The sequence below is a fragment of the Pteropus vampyrus genome, unplaced genomic scaffold, assembly GCF_000151845.1.
Source record: "Pteropus vampyrus isolate Shadow unplaced genomic scaffold, Pvam_2.0 Scaffold2, whole genome shotgun sequence".
NCBI classification, from domain to species: Eukaryota; Metazoa; Chordata; class Mammalia; order Chiroptera; family Pteropodidae; genus Pteropus; species Pteropus vampyrus.
In genome coordinates, this window is record NW_011888783.1 from 17,579,227 (window position 1) to 17,594,754 (window position 15,528).

A 15,528-nucleotide genomic window follows, 5' to 3' on the forward strand; every position below is an offset into this window, starting at 1 on the left:
AACTGATCTGAGCGTTCCACTGGAGGTGCCCCCTTAATGGCCTGGCCTGGGGACTTGACCCGGACAGCGTTCTGGTTCCAATGAGTCAAAAGAGCCCACCTGCCCCTCCTTTGGCACCTCCATTTCTCCTAGACGCAGAGAAAAGCCCAGGATCATTAGGCGGGAATGGACCTCTCCTTGTGGATGGGGCCGAGTGGGTGGGAGGGGCTGTAGAGGGGCCAGGATGTCGTCTTAGGACTGTCTCCCCCACCCCCCGGAGTTCACTGATTGATTGGGGGGTAGCCTGGCAGACATATCCTTCCGGCCTCTTTCCGGCGTCCGGCCTCGTCTTTTCCGCGTCGGGATCCAGAGCCCTCCAGGCAAGAAAAACCAGGGAGGCCAGATCTCCGCGAAGGCGAGGGGGCAAAACCGGGTGTCTCTGCGTCCAAGCTTCTAGGCCTCCCGCGAGGTGACTGGACAGGCGGGCCGCTCAGATCTCACAAGCCCGCTGCCTTGGAGCTCTGCTTTAATCTCCTCTCAGCGGGCCTCCACAGTCCTTTTGGTTCCTGAGCCCAGGCTCTGCCAGCCGCACCTGTTCCTGATCTCCCTTTCCAGGGACCCTTGCCACTACCCGTCTGACTCGCATAGGGATCAAGACTGCTTGGTGGTCAGGAGTTGGGCAAGAGGAACAGTTTCAGACCGGCGTCCTGGGGGCCTTTTTCTTGGTATGTCTGGAGCCAGAGGTTGCTACCCCTGCATTATGTATTCCCAGAGGTGGGAGCCTGGCCAACCCCCCAGCACTCCCTTACACAGCACACCAGACAGCAGCTCTTTCTCGAAACCATAATTTTACTGTCTCAAAGAAACTTTATAACTTATTTACAAAGTCCTTTTTTTTCCCGAGATACAAAGCAATAAGTTAACATTCTCAATATAAAACTAAACTTTGACATAGAGGACACAAAACACGGTTGATTTCAATTGATCACATTTTCCAAATTTCACAAATGTCAAGATTCTCATTTCACAAAGCATCAGATTTTACAGCCACACACAACGGAACGGAAAAAAGCTAAGCTTGTGCAACATGTTTACAGAACAATAATAATAACAATAATAATTAACAACAACAACAATATGTACAGTAATTAAATCCTGCACTGGAGACTGTGCGTTTAGGGTGGTGACTGGCATTATTTGTGGTGGAGCCTCTGGGATTGTTGTAAAGCTGCTTTTCTCTTACTTTAAAGCCTACTAGCATTAGACCTCTAGCTCATGACTGCCTGTTTTCTCACTGCTGTCCATCAGTCTTCTCTGTCTCCCCAAGGAGGGAATTCAGATTTTCCTTCTTGTCCAGGCAAGAAGACTAAGCATTCTTCTCGAAAAGAGAAATTGGGTTGGCTTCACTTCTTTCTTTTTAAAATAATAAGGGACATGTAAAAAAAAAAAATGCAAATCATTCGGCTCCAAACTCTCTATACCAGAGAAGTACAAAAGGTACTGTATAAGTTAAAAATCACCAGGTCCTCCTTATTCATTTTTCCCCGCGGGCGCATTTAAAGTCATCAGTACGTTTAGACCATATGCTCCTCGTGCCGCCCCCAAACCGAGAACTGGTCAACATTCGCCTCAGGCAAAGTCCATTTCTTAATAAATAAAACCCTCTCCCTCCAATTTCCCTCAATTCCTGAACAAGCTACACAGACGGATAGGCAGGCCCAGGAAAAGGTCGAAAGGACAAAAAGTTCCAGTATCCGGAACTGGGCTGCCCGGTAGATTACGCTTCCTCGGACCTAGTGACTTTTTTCAGAGGCCACAGAATGAGGACGGCAGACAGATGAGGACCTCGACTTCATCAGCGCACAGACAGAGTGAAAGGAGACAAGAGACGAACAGGACAGAAAAGAGCTTTTGCTTTTTCTACATTGCTTTTTTTTTTTTTTCCTGATAGTCCGACACAGCTGAGGGTCTCGGATCGGATTCAGCGGGCTCTTCTTGCTGCTCTGGCTGGCTCGGGTGGCTGTGCCTGCACTCTGAGGCCGCGGTCTGTTGTCACCTCACGACCCAGGCCAGGGTTCCGGCGAGGGCGTGTGGCGCCAAGGAAGTCGCGGGTTGAGGCCTCATGGGGCTCCAAAGAGGCGACGGGCGTCCTGCTTTTGCCTTCACTGTTCCTTCTTCTTTCCCTCTGGGCCTTTCTCTGGGTCCAGGGCACACGGACGGGATGGATGGACCGGGAGGCGGGAGGGGCCCGGGCCAGGGGAAACGGGAAAGAGGTTGGCGGGTGCAGGTGGGCAATCTCACATGAGTTGGGGTTGCTGCATAGCTTCTTGGTGCGCCGAGGGGTACCACGACGTGTAGCTGGGGATGTAGGAACCCGCACTGCCACCTGAGCCCTTCCCAGACGAGGAATTGGGGTTCCAGCCAGGTGGCACCGGAGGGGAGCCGGCGGACAGAGCTCGGCCGTTGGACAGCGCGTTACCCTCCAGCGCCGCCCCACCCTGCTTCATCAGCTTCTTGAACTTGGAGCGCTTATTCTGGAACCAGATCTTGACCTGCAAGGGCGGACAACAACAGTGACTCGGGCTAGGTCCACTGTGCCTATTGGGGTCCTGGGGAAAGTGGCCGTGGTACAGCGAGAAAGGATCCCCCATGTTGCCCCGTGTGACAGGGCAGCTCCTTGCTGGGGGAGCAGAGCACCACCTGCACCACCAGCAACACCACTAAGAACCAAAGACTGGGAGGCCCGACAGCTGCTGTGGGTGACCAGCACCGAAGCTCTCTGAGAGCCAGGGGGCGTGGTGGTGAGGGGTGATCTGGGATCTAGATTTTCCCCTGCAGGGGACTCAGCCCAACCCTGGCAACCGTCTAGGGAAGATGTAGCGGTTGCACAACATAGAGCTTCAATTCCAATATGAACATCAAGTAAAAATCCAGTGGAGGAAAAGAAGTGGGGGAAATGTATTTACAATTCTACCCATCTTTTCTTTGCATGATCCTTTCTGTCCTTGAGGGAGTTGGGGCTGATTGAGGGGGCCACAGAGTTTTGTTAAACTTTTCATTTGGACTTAAATCAACCTTTCCTTAGCATCTGTTTGCTCTCCCCAGCTCTGCTCCAAATCCCGGCCTAGACGTTGGAAATCCGCGCCAGTCATCATCAGACCGCTCCTGGGAGCCTTAGTGAAATCCGGGAAGGAAGGTTCCGTTTCTCCTCCAGGGTCTGGGACTTGGGAGGTGAGAGGACAGAGGACAGGATTCCCCCACCCTGTGCCCGGTGAGAAGAAGGAGGAGGAGGGGGGAGACAAAGGCTTGGGCCCAGGCCCCCAAGTGATTAGCCGCATACTTTAAAGGCAAAGAAGAGATTAAGCCCCGCGTCTATTGTTCCAGTTTGTTCAGGCACGTGTGACCTCAGAGTCCCCAAACAAAACGTCTAGGGAAATCCTCCCTGCTCCCTAATCAGATTGTCCAGGGCTGGGGCGGGGGCAGCGCGGAGTACACAACGCAGTGACTGAGCTAGGGCAGAGAGAACGAGGGAGGAAGGACACACACACACACACACACACACATGCACGCACGCACGCACGCACACACACGCCCAGTGAGCAAAAATGAAGCTTCGGGCCCTGGCCCGGCCGCAGGAAGCCTGCACGCCGGAGGGGCAGCAGCGAAGTACCTGCGTCTGCGTAAGTCCCAAGGAGGCCGCGAGCTCCGCCCTCTCCGGCAGAGCTAGATACTGAGTTTGCTGAAACCTCCGGTTCAAAGCCTGCAACTGCAAACTGGAGTAAATCGTCCTGGGTTTGCGGATCTTTTTCCCTTTGCCATTGAAGCGCACTTCACCGCCTTCCACCACCGTGCTCTTCTCGGAGTCAGCCCCTGAAGGGACAGCAGAAGCAGGGGCCGTTGTTAATGCGAGGGACAGCCTTTAGTGCGAGGAGCCAAGGGGAGTGGACACCGAGGGTGGCGGAGGCAGGACGGGGAGAGATACCGCTTAAGAAACTCCGAAAACCGGGGAACGGCCCAGCAAAATCTGAGGGCCGGACCCGTACGGCTGCAGGCGGACTAGGGCAGTTCCCAGACGCTCAGCTCCTGCCTTTGCAGGGAAAGTTTTCTGTTTTTGCAGGCGATAGTGGAGGTTTAATTACCCTTAATTGCATACATTGTTTATAGCGCTACGCAATAAATAATTACTGAGACTAATACGTGCACATGTGGGTTTCTGTTTTCCAGCGGGGCATTGTGTGCGCGGCGCACGGAGCCACCCAGAGGCCCAAGCCAGTGCCTGGGAATGCTCTTGGATTTATTTATCCTTTGCTGAATAGTTGCGAGTTGGGTGGATTTTTAAAAATTTTTCTTTGCTATGACAGGGATCCATAGATTGATACCCGAAACCTCCACTGTTCCAGCGCCCTCCCCACCCCCACCCCCACCTCTCTCTCTCCCTCTCCCTCCTTTCTCTCTCTCTCTCTCTCTCTTCCGCCCTCCCACCCTCCCTCTTCCCCTCCCTCCCTTCGTACCTCTTCCTCTCCCTTTCCCTGGCAGGCGCACGTACCTGGGTCCTCTAGGCGGCTCTGGGCGAGGCTGGCGCTGCCCGGGTAGGACTGCACGGAACTGATGTAGGGGCTGGACGCGTGGCTGCTGACCGAGTTGACATAGGGGTAGCCCAGCGGTCGGGAGAAAGACGAGGCTGAGCTGTAGGCGCCGTCGGGCTGCGAATGGCCCGCCGAGTGTAAACAGTGCATGGAGTAGTGCCCGTGGGACATGGGAGAAGGAGACATTTGCTGGTTGGGCGGCCCAAACTCCATAAACACCGCCTTGCCCGACACGGGGCTGTTGAGACTTTCTGGCATGGTGGTCATGGTCATCTCTTCTCGCGGGGTCTGGGTGTGGGTCTCTCTTTCTCTTCTGCTTTCCTTTGGGGGTCTCTGTGTTTCTCAGGACAGGAAGGAACCCAATTTAAGCGGAACAGGGGTTTTCACTTTCCATTCATAAGAAAATGGAGTTTGTCTCTTTGAAAAGTCTAAGCATGATGCTGCGGAGCTCCCAAAACTCGCTTCAAAGCTTTGACTCAGCCAAGGTCATAAATATTCATGAGCTGGCGGAGCTGATTGGTCCGCTGCCTTGCATAATCACCGGGGATTGGTCCAAGGCGCTCCGGCTCCGCTGGACTAGAGCGGGCGAGGTGGCCCGGCCTGGGAAGAGACGCGTCCACACTTCCCGGCCGGGGCTCTTCTGCAACAGAGCGCGCCGTGTGGGGCGCACAATAGGCTGCAGCGCCCGTGCCGGGACCTCCGCGGCCTGCTGTTCTTCAGCCTCCCGCCTCCCGGTGCGCCTTACTTCCCGAAACCAACCAGCGACTCAGGGCCGCGGCCCATCCCTCCTCCTATCATCCCTCCCTTCTTCCCACCCCCAACACCCGGGACACCCGCACCCCTATCCCAGCCGCTGCCGCCCAGTCGGGTGCTGAGCTGGGGCGGCTCTGGAGCCTGGCTGCGGCCTCAAGAGCGCGAAACCGTGCACTGCGGGGAGCTGGAGGCGGCCAAGAGAGCGCTGTCCTTTGCAGCGTCTGGTGCCTTAGCGCAGCGCTCTCCCGGCGGCCCCTCCCTCGCCTGGGTCCGCTCTGCCACATCTCTGGGGTGAGGTTTAGGGCCCCCTGGGCGAACTCACTCACTCGGCCGCCTCGCCGCCGCCGCCGCTCGCTGGGGCCCGCTCGCATTGCTCCAGGCCCAGCTGGCCACTCACGCTCCAGGCTGCACTGGTCTGATTAAAGCAGTGCGCGCGGAGAGCCAGGAACTCGCGCTTCTCCTCCCAGGAAAAGCTGCCGCACCGCCTCCCACCCCCCAACACACACACACCCTCTTCCCCTCCCAACCTTCCTCCGCCTCCTCCTCCCCTCTCCACTCCCTCTGCGCAGAGCACCCAGGGCTCACTCGCCCCAAGGGCGCGGGGCCGAGTGGAGGCGAGGAAACTGCGGGCTCAGTTCTGCTTCTCCTGCGGACGCCAGGTGGTCATTTTCCGGCCTCCTGGGGTCTGGCAAGAGTATCGGGGTTTAGGAGTCCAGGGGGACACCGAAACCCGCGGCAAAACCAAGCCAATGGTAGGCTCACATGTCTCTGTGTTGACATGTCTCCCATTATCGCCAGGATCCTCATTTCCAGTGGTCAAAACGTGCGCCACTGGGGCTGGGGGCAGGGCTGGTGGAGGCAAAAGCTGCCAAGGCGACTTCTATCTTCTGGGGTGCTACGTACAGAAAAGTGCACAAAAGATTCCCGTTGTCACAACCACACAGCCACCCCCGGCGAGGCGTGGCACGCACCACGCTGACTTCGAGGGGTTGTTGGTTCCCCATCCCTCCAGCTCCACGGTGAATTCCAAATTACTTTGTTAGGTAATTAGAAAGTGTTGATAATTATTTCTTTCATAATTTAGTGGTGTGACGAGACCGGGGAAATGATCTTGTGAAAGTTCACACGTGCAGATGTATTAGTTACTGATTCATTTGATTAAATGGTAGTCTCAAGTGCTCGGATCCGCAGCTGAAGGCGCCCCATTAGCATAACACTGATGTTTAATTTTCATACGCATAATTAGCCATATATTTAACACTAATAGCAACATGCAGCCTTTCAGCGTTAAACAGCCCGGGATTTGATCTGGCCTGAGCTGAACCTTCGCCGATGCACCTTCCCCTGTCTGGAGCGCGCAACGATCACAGGACAAACCTCTGTAATCAAGCACATTTTGGCAGCGGGAACACCAATAAAAATGAACATTCAAAACAAATTACATCGGTGCTGTCGTTACAGATATTAGTGGAATGGGCTTCTCTCTTTTTTAACTTTTATAGCAGCAGCAGCAGCAGCAGCTGCCCGTGGAATTCCTCTCATTTGGTGTAAGGGCACGATGTTGGGGGTAAAAATATTTCAGGCAGCGTGGTTGGAGTAAAAACAAAAGCAAAAAAAAAAAAAGAGAGAGAGAGAGAGAGAGAAAGAGCGAGAGGGAGAGAGAGAGAGAGAGAGAGAGAGAGTGGGAGAGGAGAGAGAGACAACTACAACCAATCCTCCAAACCAATAACGGGTTTGCCAACGTTTAAAAAGATTTTTTTTTTTCTTAATCACCCAACCACGCGGTGATGCTTTGTAGCAACAACCAGCTAATGACTACACTACCAGACAACTCCCAGAGCCGCTCGACTCCTCTCGGTTCCCGTGTGGCACTTGTGGTTTTAATTGCACCTTCCTAGCGCCTGTTTGGGGGTGTGGAATGTGGCTCGGTGCGCCCTGTACAGCAGCACGGATGCCGCCGGGGCCCCTGGTCTCCCGAGCACCTCGCGGGCCCTGCCCACGTAAGTGATCGCCGCAGCTGGCGCGTGGTCGAGGTTGGGACCGAGGGAAGCGTGGCTCGCGACTCCCCGTGCTCAGGGCAACGCGTGAGGAAACCCGACGGCTGGGCGGCTCAGGACCAGTTTATAGCAGAGAACTGCAGGGTGGGGTAAAGGGAGCGAGGCGGCCACAGGTCGCGACTGTCTCCAGGGCTCTCGATCCGTCCACAGCTGGAGGGGGAAATCCAAGCCATTCGTAGCGCAGGGGACGAGGCTGGCTCCGGGAAACAAAGGACCCGCACGCTCCCCCTCGGGAAAAGATTTCAAAGCCTTGCTTATTTTACAAATGAATTATATGTGGGCGAAGGGCTGTCTGCACTCCGGAATTATTTCTTAGCCCTAGAGAAGCAGGTCAAGGGAGGGGCGGCTGAGCCGGGACGCTCTGGCGCGTAGACGCCGGCCTTGACTAGCTTCTCAAACTGCGATCTTATCTCTATTCTGTGAGCCCTCCCACCCCCACCCCCAGCCCCGCTAAGGCGACACCTGTTCTGAAAAGCTGGTTTGCTTAGATCTTTGCCAGTCCCAACCCCGAGAGGAAACAAAACTCTCCTATTTATCCCGAAAGTCCCGCATTACGAGTAGAATCTTTTGGAGACACTGTAGGACAGGGCGCCTGGTAGTGTTAGCTGTAGCCACGCGAGGGCTGGATTCCCGGTCACCTTGGGTGAGGTTTGGGGCCAGCAGCTGGCAGGGATGAGGAGTGGCGGGCAGGGGGTGGGATGAACAAAGTGTTTTTAAAATCCGCTTCCTAACTTCAGCTTCAAAGCATGCTAAACGGAGTTCGCTCTAAATGAAGTTTGTTGCCTAGGGAGCTGCAGAGTATTGGCTGATACTGGTATATATACACATATGTATAATGTTTAAACCATAGGTTACTTTAATAAATGGGATTATAAACCTGTCCCATAAATACCTCCACCTGGGAATAATTGCTGCAGAAGCCTGTTATCCCAGTAGTTAGTAAAATCCTATGGTTCTAATAAAATTATTCTTGGGGAACCTCGGAGTAAACTGATCCATAGATAAGATACAGGGCTAATCATTGCAATGCGAAGTCATTCTCTGGCAAACCTCTTCCAAAGCCATCTGGGCCTTATTCCTCTCTAGAGACTCCAGGTCGTTCCAGGCAGCAGCCTATCTCTAGGTGTTTTCTTGGCCAACTCTCCAGGACCCCAGAAGTTTTTCCATGGACCTTGTAAATGTTCAACTCATTTTTTTCTAGCCCTTGGAGCCACTAGCATTGGAATCATCTCTGTCCAAATTCTTCATTACTGGACACAGAGAAAGAAAGCTGGAGGGGTTGGAGGACCCCTAAGAAAACTGAGAGTTCAGGAAAAAGCTTTACCTGAACACTTTTTCCAGCATGCTCACTGGCCTCAGTTTTTTCTTTTCCCACCACTCAGTGTCACAAAGAGGAGCTGGCTCTTGGGACCCAATCACAGAGGCCACCTGTCATGGCAACTACTGGTGCCCACATTTCCTTGGCTCTCCAGCCCAAGCTATATTTAGTGGATGGCAACTTTGCAAAACTGCTTCCGTAGAAACAAGAGTTAGCACAACCACTGACTGCCAGGACACCCTAACTGGAGTCGTTCCTAAAACCACGACCAAAGGGAACTACTTTATACCTGGTTTGCTATAGGCCCAATACCTTTTCACCCCTGAGCCCAAGTATGAACAGGTCCTGGGGAGACTATGCAAGAGAAGAGAGAGTACTTGAGACAGAAATGGGCCTTAGGAGATGCAGGATATGGGGCCTTGAATTTCCTGCTTCTGAAGCAGGTGGAGCTGCCTGCTGGAGGGAGGTACTGGAATGTAACTCACCGGCTCCAATCAGGCTAACTAGGCCCTTGCCCTCAAAAGTTCCAGAATCTCCTCTTGCTGTGATCTTCTACGTCTCCAGTGCCTGAACTTAGGTCCGAAGGGGCCAGCATGGGGAGAGGTTAGTTTAGGCGCTAGACCGGCCTGGAGCCGATGCTCCAGTTTCTAGTGCAGCAAATGGTCGCGCGCGTGCGCATCTGTTTTAGGTCTCACAAAAGTAACCTCTGGGATGGTCCCGCAGGGCAGGATGAAGGCCGCGGAGGAGAAGCCGCAGGGGACCAGGAAAATCATGTTTTTAGATTGATAAAGCTCTGCAGAACAGCCAGGCCCCGGGTCCACAGGCAAGGAAATGTTTGTAACCAACCCTTTCATTCCTACTGATCTTTTCATCGCAAAGCGGCTACGAAGGGGGAAAGAACCAGAGGGCTGGGAGCAGGGGGGCTCTGCGACCGCCCTCGGGGCCAGCCAAAGTGGGGTTCGCAAGGGGGGAAAAAGAGACTAGAAAAATTCTCAGCTAACAGCTAGGTTCGGGTTTTTCTTTCTGTGCGGCCACGTGAAAAGTTCAGAGACTCAAAAATTAACCACCTACCCTCCTCTCCGAGCCCAAGTAACTTTCAGAGCGCAGACACAATGGGTTTATGAAAGTTTTTTACTAGGGCAGTCAAAACACGGGTAAGAAAAAAATGCATCTCGTCTTTCAAACGGGGGCATCACCATTCCCCTCCATAAGCGTTTCCCGGGCTGGTAAGCCGAGCCCCACGCCGGGATCCGTCTCTCCGAAGCCGCGCGGCCACACAGGGCTTCAGATCCGAGTTCCCAATTGCCCCAATTCTTCACCGGATTTTTCCATGATGCTACTAGGTGAGAAGTAGGTTAGTGCGCGACCTGCTGTGCGCCTGTTTCTTCTAAAAGTTCTCCAGCTGGACTTCAGCAATTTAGGAGAAAAGGCGCCCAGCCTCTGCAACCTTTAAGCCGCTCCTCAAGCCTCGTGGGGCAGTTTGGTCAGGATCTGTGCGCCCCCCGACGTGATGACAACGGTGTGCTCGAACTGGGCGGACCTGAAACACACCGCACTGGTCAGGACCCGCGCGAACGCCGGCGGGCGGGGAGCAGCAGCTCGCCAGCGCCTTCGGACGAAGCTTCCCTTCCCATACAATTTAAAAGCAACGGGGCAGAAAGCAAACACCTTTGATTGTCCAGGGAGACCACAGTCCATGCATCCTCCAGTACTTTAAATTCAGGAGATCCCTCTGTTATGATTGGCTCTGTAAGAGGGAAAATATTTATTGGAGTGATCTAATCAGATTCTTGTCAAACATTGTTTCCGCTGATTATCAAAAAAGAGAATTAGAAGGTTCTCTCCCCTTCTCCCAAGTACTCCCCCCGCGGGTTCATGTTGTCATCTTTCAAAGGCTGATAATTGATGTTGCTTACATAGTATACTACAAACTAAACAGTAGGAAGAGGAAATGCTCAGCATTCAAATGTATGAAGTTGCCTATTTCATAATTTTTTTAGAGAAAAAAGGGCATTTTAATCAAGCCTTAATTAAGACCCTGTGGATAATAACCACCCAAACACCAGTCCCTCTTACAAATATCAGTCACTTTTAAAAAATATTTGAATTTTTAAAACATGCTCAAAATGTTCATTAATCAGCAAATAACAATTTTCCTATTTCACTCTAATTGCTTCTCCATTAAGTCCCACAGTCAGAACTATGGTGCCTTCCGGGTCTTAGGTGATTGGAATTTGGTGGTGACACCAAGCACATGATCAGCCAGGAATGGGCCGCCAGAGAGTACATGCCACTTGCTGACAGGGAGGAAGGGACATAATTGCTTCTAGTTACTGGGTGTTAATGAAAACACACACACACACACACACACGCACGCGCGCGCGCACACACACACACACACACAACCAAACACCACATTATGCTGGTAACAGAATTAGAGGGTTGGACGGCTGCCGTCTTCTAAATGTGTCGGTAAGTATCTGATTTAGGAAGATGGGGCTCGAGGATATTATTTAATCAGATTTACTACGCATCTGAATTATTTCATTATGGTGATTGGCTTTATTAGTCCTTCATGGGACTGCCTGGCCTAGGCCACCGCTGCTGTTTACCACGGGGGAAGCCACCGTTTTCTCATGAGGAGCTCAGTCACTGACCTATGGTGAACGCCATTCCCTCCTCCATGAGTAGATCACTGTCATTTGCTGCAAAACAAAAAACATGGGTTAAGGGGAGTGGGAATGGGAAATAGAGAGGATAGAGAGAAACAGAATTAGAGGTTTTGAGCTGTACAAAAAACTTGGTAATTTATTTTTTTTTCTTTTAGGGTAAAAGAAAGGGTGCAGGTTTCTAGAATCCTGGGTGCTGGCTACCACCCAGGGGTTAAACATAGGGCTCCTGGGCCTTAGCCTTTGCATTTTCTGCACTTGGGATCAAGACCCCAAAGAAGGGTGTGCCGAGGCCTAGCAGGGGCAGCCTGGGTGTTTTAGACACTTGTCGGGATTCTCTCCCCTTCCACTGTCCTCTGGCCACTTGCTCTGAGGTCTCCTGGCTAGCTGGGTCCTGGGTCTTGTGCCTCACTCCCACCCCAAAGAGAAAGACATGTTGGGGGAACAGATGCAAAGGGAAGACAGCTACCTGGGGTGCAGGTTGGAGTAGGAGGCAAGGACTGGGATGACTTCAAATATTTCCAAATGTAGGTTCTGGGTGGGGCACATGTCTGAGAAGCCCTTTCTGCACTCCTGCCTAGACCTCTTTTGAGTTGCCTCAGGTGGAGCTCTTTGGTGAAAGGGAGTTCTGACCTGCTGGGTCTCCAGGGGTTTTCTGAGGGATGCTCCCACCTCAAGCACACACGGCAAGGCCTCAGGACCAACTTTCCTTTGGGCCTTGTGCAGATGTGCACCCCACTTGGGAGCACTCCAGAGAACTGCCTCTTGCCCTAATCTCAGTCCTCCAACCCCTTCTGGCCCACTCCTGCCTCCCCACTGTAGGGTACACAGTGAAAAACATGAGATTCTGGGGAAGGAACACAGAGTGGATATAATCTAGAAATCACTAAAGAGTACATGCTGCTAAATACATCAGCTGTCAACATTGTGTAGGATGTAATGAAATTTAACCACAACAGTCAGCGGTTAGAGAAGCGGGTAGAAAAAGAAAAACAGAAAACAGTCATATGTGCATGCTGCTGGGACACTGATGCAGTGGCATTTTGTTTTTAGTAACTTTTTCTAGACAAATATTCCTAGTGCCTTCTAGCCATCGCCCTTCAGAAGAAGATAAAAAATAAAAAAATTAAAAAAAAATAAATCTTATGCTAGGATTGAAACTACTGGGCTCCAATCCAGTAACATAGTAATGTGCTGGTTATGATTAAGTAACACCCCGGCCAACACACACACACACAAAATGATGATAATGTGGATTCAAAGTTAGAGTTTGAGGAGCAAAACTGCCTTATCCTGTTCCATTCAATAAACAGTTCTCAAATTAGGTTTCTTACCATGATGCCAAATTTCTGGATGTCCATGGAAGTAAGATCCTATTCCATGTCCCACAAAATGTGGACAGACTTGCAAACCATTCTGATGAGTTATGTGGCTTTAAAAGTAACCAACGAAATATTTAATTAAATTAGATAAGTTTTTAATGCACATATAAATAAAACAGTCACTTTAAAATATTCCCTGAAAAAGAAAAAATCAGTTCTATTTAGAGTAAGATAATAGCAATATGTTTTCATCCTTCTGGAATAATTTAAATTTTTTTGTCACAGCTTGTAACAACTCCCTTTGGATAAACGAAGAAAAAAAGACATGTATCTAACACAGGAGTTTAACTTCATTTACCTTAGTCCAGCATTCAAACGAGGCTATTTTTAGACAACGAGTGACTATGCATGCACACATGTATAGATCAATATAACCAAAATACATGTGCATGTAATGCAGGTCATAAAAACCTGCTTGGTGTGTATGGAGTTTCACAAAAAGACTGTTCAAAATACTACTGATTTGGAAAGCAAACAGAAAAAAAATTATGATCTAGAAACATGGCTTTCTAGTTCTATAATTCCCTTATTCTGGTCTATTTCAAAAAACAGTATACATTTTGTAAATAGACAAATTCATACGAAAGGTCAAATCAGCTTCGTCCATATTCTTGAAACACTTGGAAACTTTGAGATCATTTAGGATTTCTAGTCAAGACTTACACTATTAACAAGATTCATAATGGATGCTTTCTAATCACTGTGATGCTTAAGAGAAGCTAGTATTATAACTCCTAATTCTTAATGCTTCATTAGTTATTTCTACATGCAAATCATTCGAGTTTCATCTATTCCACATAAATGAAACCCGGCCCATAGAACACAATCTTAAAATCTTCACCTACAAGGTTAAAAAGTTGTTTTTGAAATCAGGTACACATGTTTATTTCTGGGAGCACCAGAAAGACAAGAACATATATTCCATTAACAATTTATATTTTCATGGGGATGAAGAGCATAGTGCCTTAACCTTAACCGTAACAATGGATTGGGATTTACAAGACCATTATTTAAAGTCTTAATAAAACCAAAGTTCTTAGATCCAAAACTAGAGTTTCCAAAAGAGCCTCCATTTAGTTTAACATGAACTCAAAGGTGTTTAGCCAGCCTTTTTATGAGCATTCACGTCAACAAACTTTTCTCTAAACATTTTTAAACTTCATCTCCAGATCTGTTAAATATCTTCTTCACTTAGACCAGGACGTCACTATAAATAGCATATAGGCAGACTCTCATTCAGATTTGATTTCCATGTAACTGATACCACAAAAAATAAGTAAACTACCTATGTGTTGAGGACAGGAATGATAAGTCAATGTTTTTATCTAAGTTGTACTTTATGGTTATGGTTATTTCTGTGTGTCTTTGCTCTTCGGGCAGGAGGTTAAACAAGTTTTCCAAGGCTTTTCTATTTGTACCACAGAATTTCTGAATAGAAACTGAGGATGCAGAGTGGATAGAGAGGGTGGAAGAGATATTGTTAAACAAGATATAATGATTTAGATGTCTTTTACAAGAATGGGTTCTACCTAAACCTGTAAATTATGTTATTTCATTCTCAACAAACCTCAGTGATTCTAAGATCATTCAATATAAAACGTTCTTCTATTTTCTTTTCTTAAAAAAACAAACTAGCTTTTTTTTTTTTTTAAGGCTCTGATTGGCAGGCATCACAGCTACATCTTAAATGTGTGTTACAATGGCAATCTTCATTTTAATTTCCGATGAGAGGAGAGGAAGAAAGCCCACTCTGAAAAAAACACTTGGGGCCCCTCCCCCCATCACACCTCTCGTTCCTCTTCATAAAAGAAGCTGTGCAATTACTAGGTGGCTAAAGATATCCGAGTGCATTCTCCTATAACAATTTACTGCCTGGATCCTGCTGGAATTTCATAGAATGTATGTGTCATGAATGCAAAGGTCAGAGGATTTCGCAGCCATGTAGAAAGAGGAAAAGAACAGAACAAATTTCCCTCAGTTCCTTGGTTGAGCACCCATCTCAATGCTTGATTCCCAGGAGCTAAGTATACACTTCTGTTTGCTTTTCATAGCATTTTCCTTTTGGGTTGGTAGTTAGCTTTTTTAACACATACTTAATGGGACTAAATGGGATAAAATCTCATTAATCCTCCTAATTGTTATTTAAAAGCACACCCCTTCTATTATTTTGGAATACATGGGAAGCACAAGATTACTTATCTGATTCTAGGGCTTAAATCTAACTTCATACAGACAATCCAAGTGACTTGTGGTAGCAAATTCCACTCTAACAAGAAAGCGAGTACTGGTCACACTAACTGTGGCATGAGAAGGTGGAGTGTGTGTACTTTTCTTGACTGGTGTGTTGGGGAAGATAGAAACAGCTGGGTAGGCAGGGTGCCCGAGAAGTGCTGTAGGTGCTTCCTAACACCAGCCACGGCACAGCCACGACCTGTTTCTGAACACTAGCATCTTCTTGCCCTGGACATTTCGCCAATGAAATCTCCCTCCTTTTTGTTGAAACCTACTGAAAAAAAACTCCTGGTAAGAGTTTCTGATTGTTCTGATTTTTTCTAACTAAAAGTCCTCTAAGACGATAGGACACTTCTGCATGAGCCTGAGCACATTTATAATTTGAAGCCCTTCATATGGAATATTTGGGAAGAGGGAGGAGGGAAGAGGAGGAAGATGCATAAAAGTAGTTTATGAACTTACTTTTAAATTATAATGTATTATTAGAGTTCACGTTTAAGTTATAGTTTATAGTTGAAAAAGTAATCTCAAGGATGAGGCAGTTTTCCTCAA

The 15,528-nt window shown here is 49.3% G+C and overlaps 2 protein-coding genes across 6 annotated transcripts in view; both read right to left on the reverse strand.

Annotated features, from left to right (window-relative positions):
* Positions 1–808: 808 nt before the first annotated feature.
* Positions 809–5,759, reverse strand: DLX1 (distal-less homeobox 1). 3 transcript variants are annotated; one of them, XM_011357545.2, is made up of 4 exons: positions 5,645–5,759; positions 4,526–5,202; positions 3,650–3,849; positions 809–2,531 (listed from the first exon to the last, which is right to left on the reverse strand). In XM_011357545.2, exons 2-4 carry the CDS (start codon positions 4,836–4,838, stop codon positions 2,277–2,279), a joined length of 768 nt encoding a protein of 255 aa, XP_011355847.1. In that variant the 5' UTR covers positions 4,839–5,202; positions 5,645–5,759; the 3' UTR covers positions 809–2,276. The 3 variants fall into 3 exon arrangements, with proteins under 3 accessions (XP_011355847.1, XP_023385258.1, XP_023385251.1); XM_023529490.1 differs by having other exon boundaries at positions 4,526–5,205; XM_023529483.1 differs by having other exon boundaries at positions 4,526–5,205; positions 5,641–5,759.
* Positions 5,760–9,806: 4,047 nt separating this feature from the next.
* METAP1D (methionyl aminopeptidase type 1D, mitochondrial) overlaps positions 9,807–15,528 on the reverse strand; it is a 67,637-nt gene continuing 61,915 nt past the window's right edge. For all 3 annotated transcript variants that reach the window (XM_011357558.2, XM_023529499.1, XM_023529498.1), the window contains exons 7-10: positions 12,697–12,794; positions 11,351–11,398; positions 10,362–10,440; positions 9,807–10,233 (exon numbers count right to left, since the gene is read on the reverse strand). In XM_011357558.2, coding sequence (XP_011355860.1) covers positions 10,155–10,233; positions 10,362–10,440; positions 11,351–11,398; positions 12,697–12,794 — 304 coding nt within the window. In that variant the 3' untranslated portion in view covers positions 9,807–10,154. The remainder of the gene's footprint in view (positions 10,234–10,361; positions 10,441–11,350; positions 11,399–12,696; positions 12,795–15,528) is intronic.

What these genes read in the sequence shown, in the direction of transcription:
- DLX1 (XM_011357545.2), bottom strand. Translation starts at nt 4,838, where the DNA reads ATGACCATGACCACCATGCCAGAAAGTCTCAACAGCCCCGTGTCGGGC. An exon ending in GAGCCGCCTAGAGGACCCAG is followed by an intron (nt 3,850 to 4,525) that starts GTACGTGCGCCT and finishes CTGTCCCTTCAG; the next exon opens with GGGCTGACTCCGAGAAGAGC. An exon ending in TGGGACTTACGCAGACGCAG is followed by an intron (nt 2,532 to 3,649) that starts GTACTTCGCTGC and finishes CCGCCCTTGCAG; the next exon opens with GTCAAGATCTGGTTCCAGAA.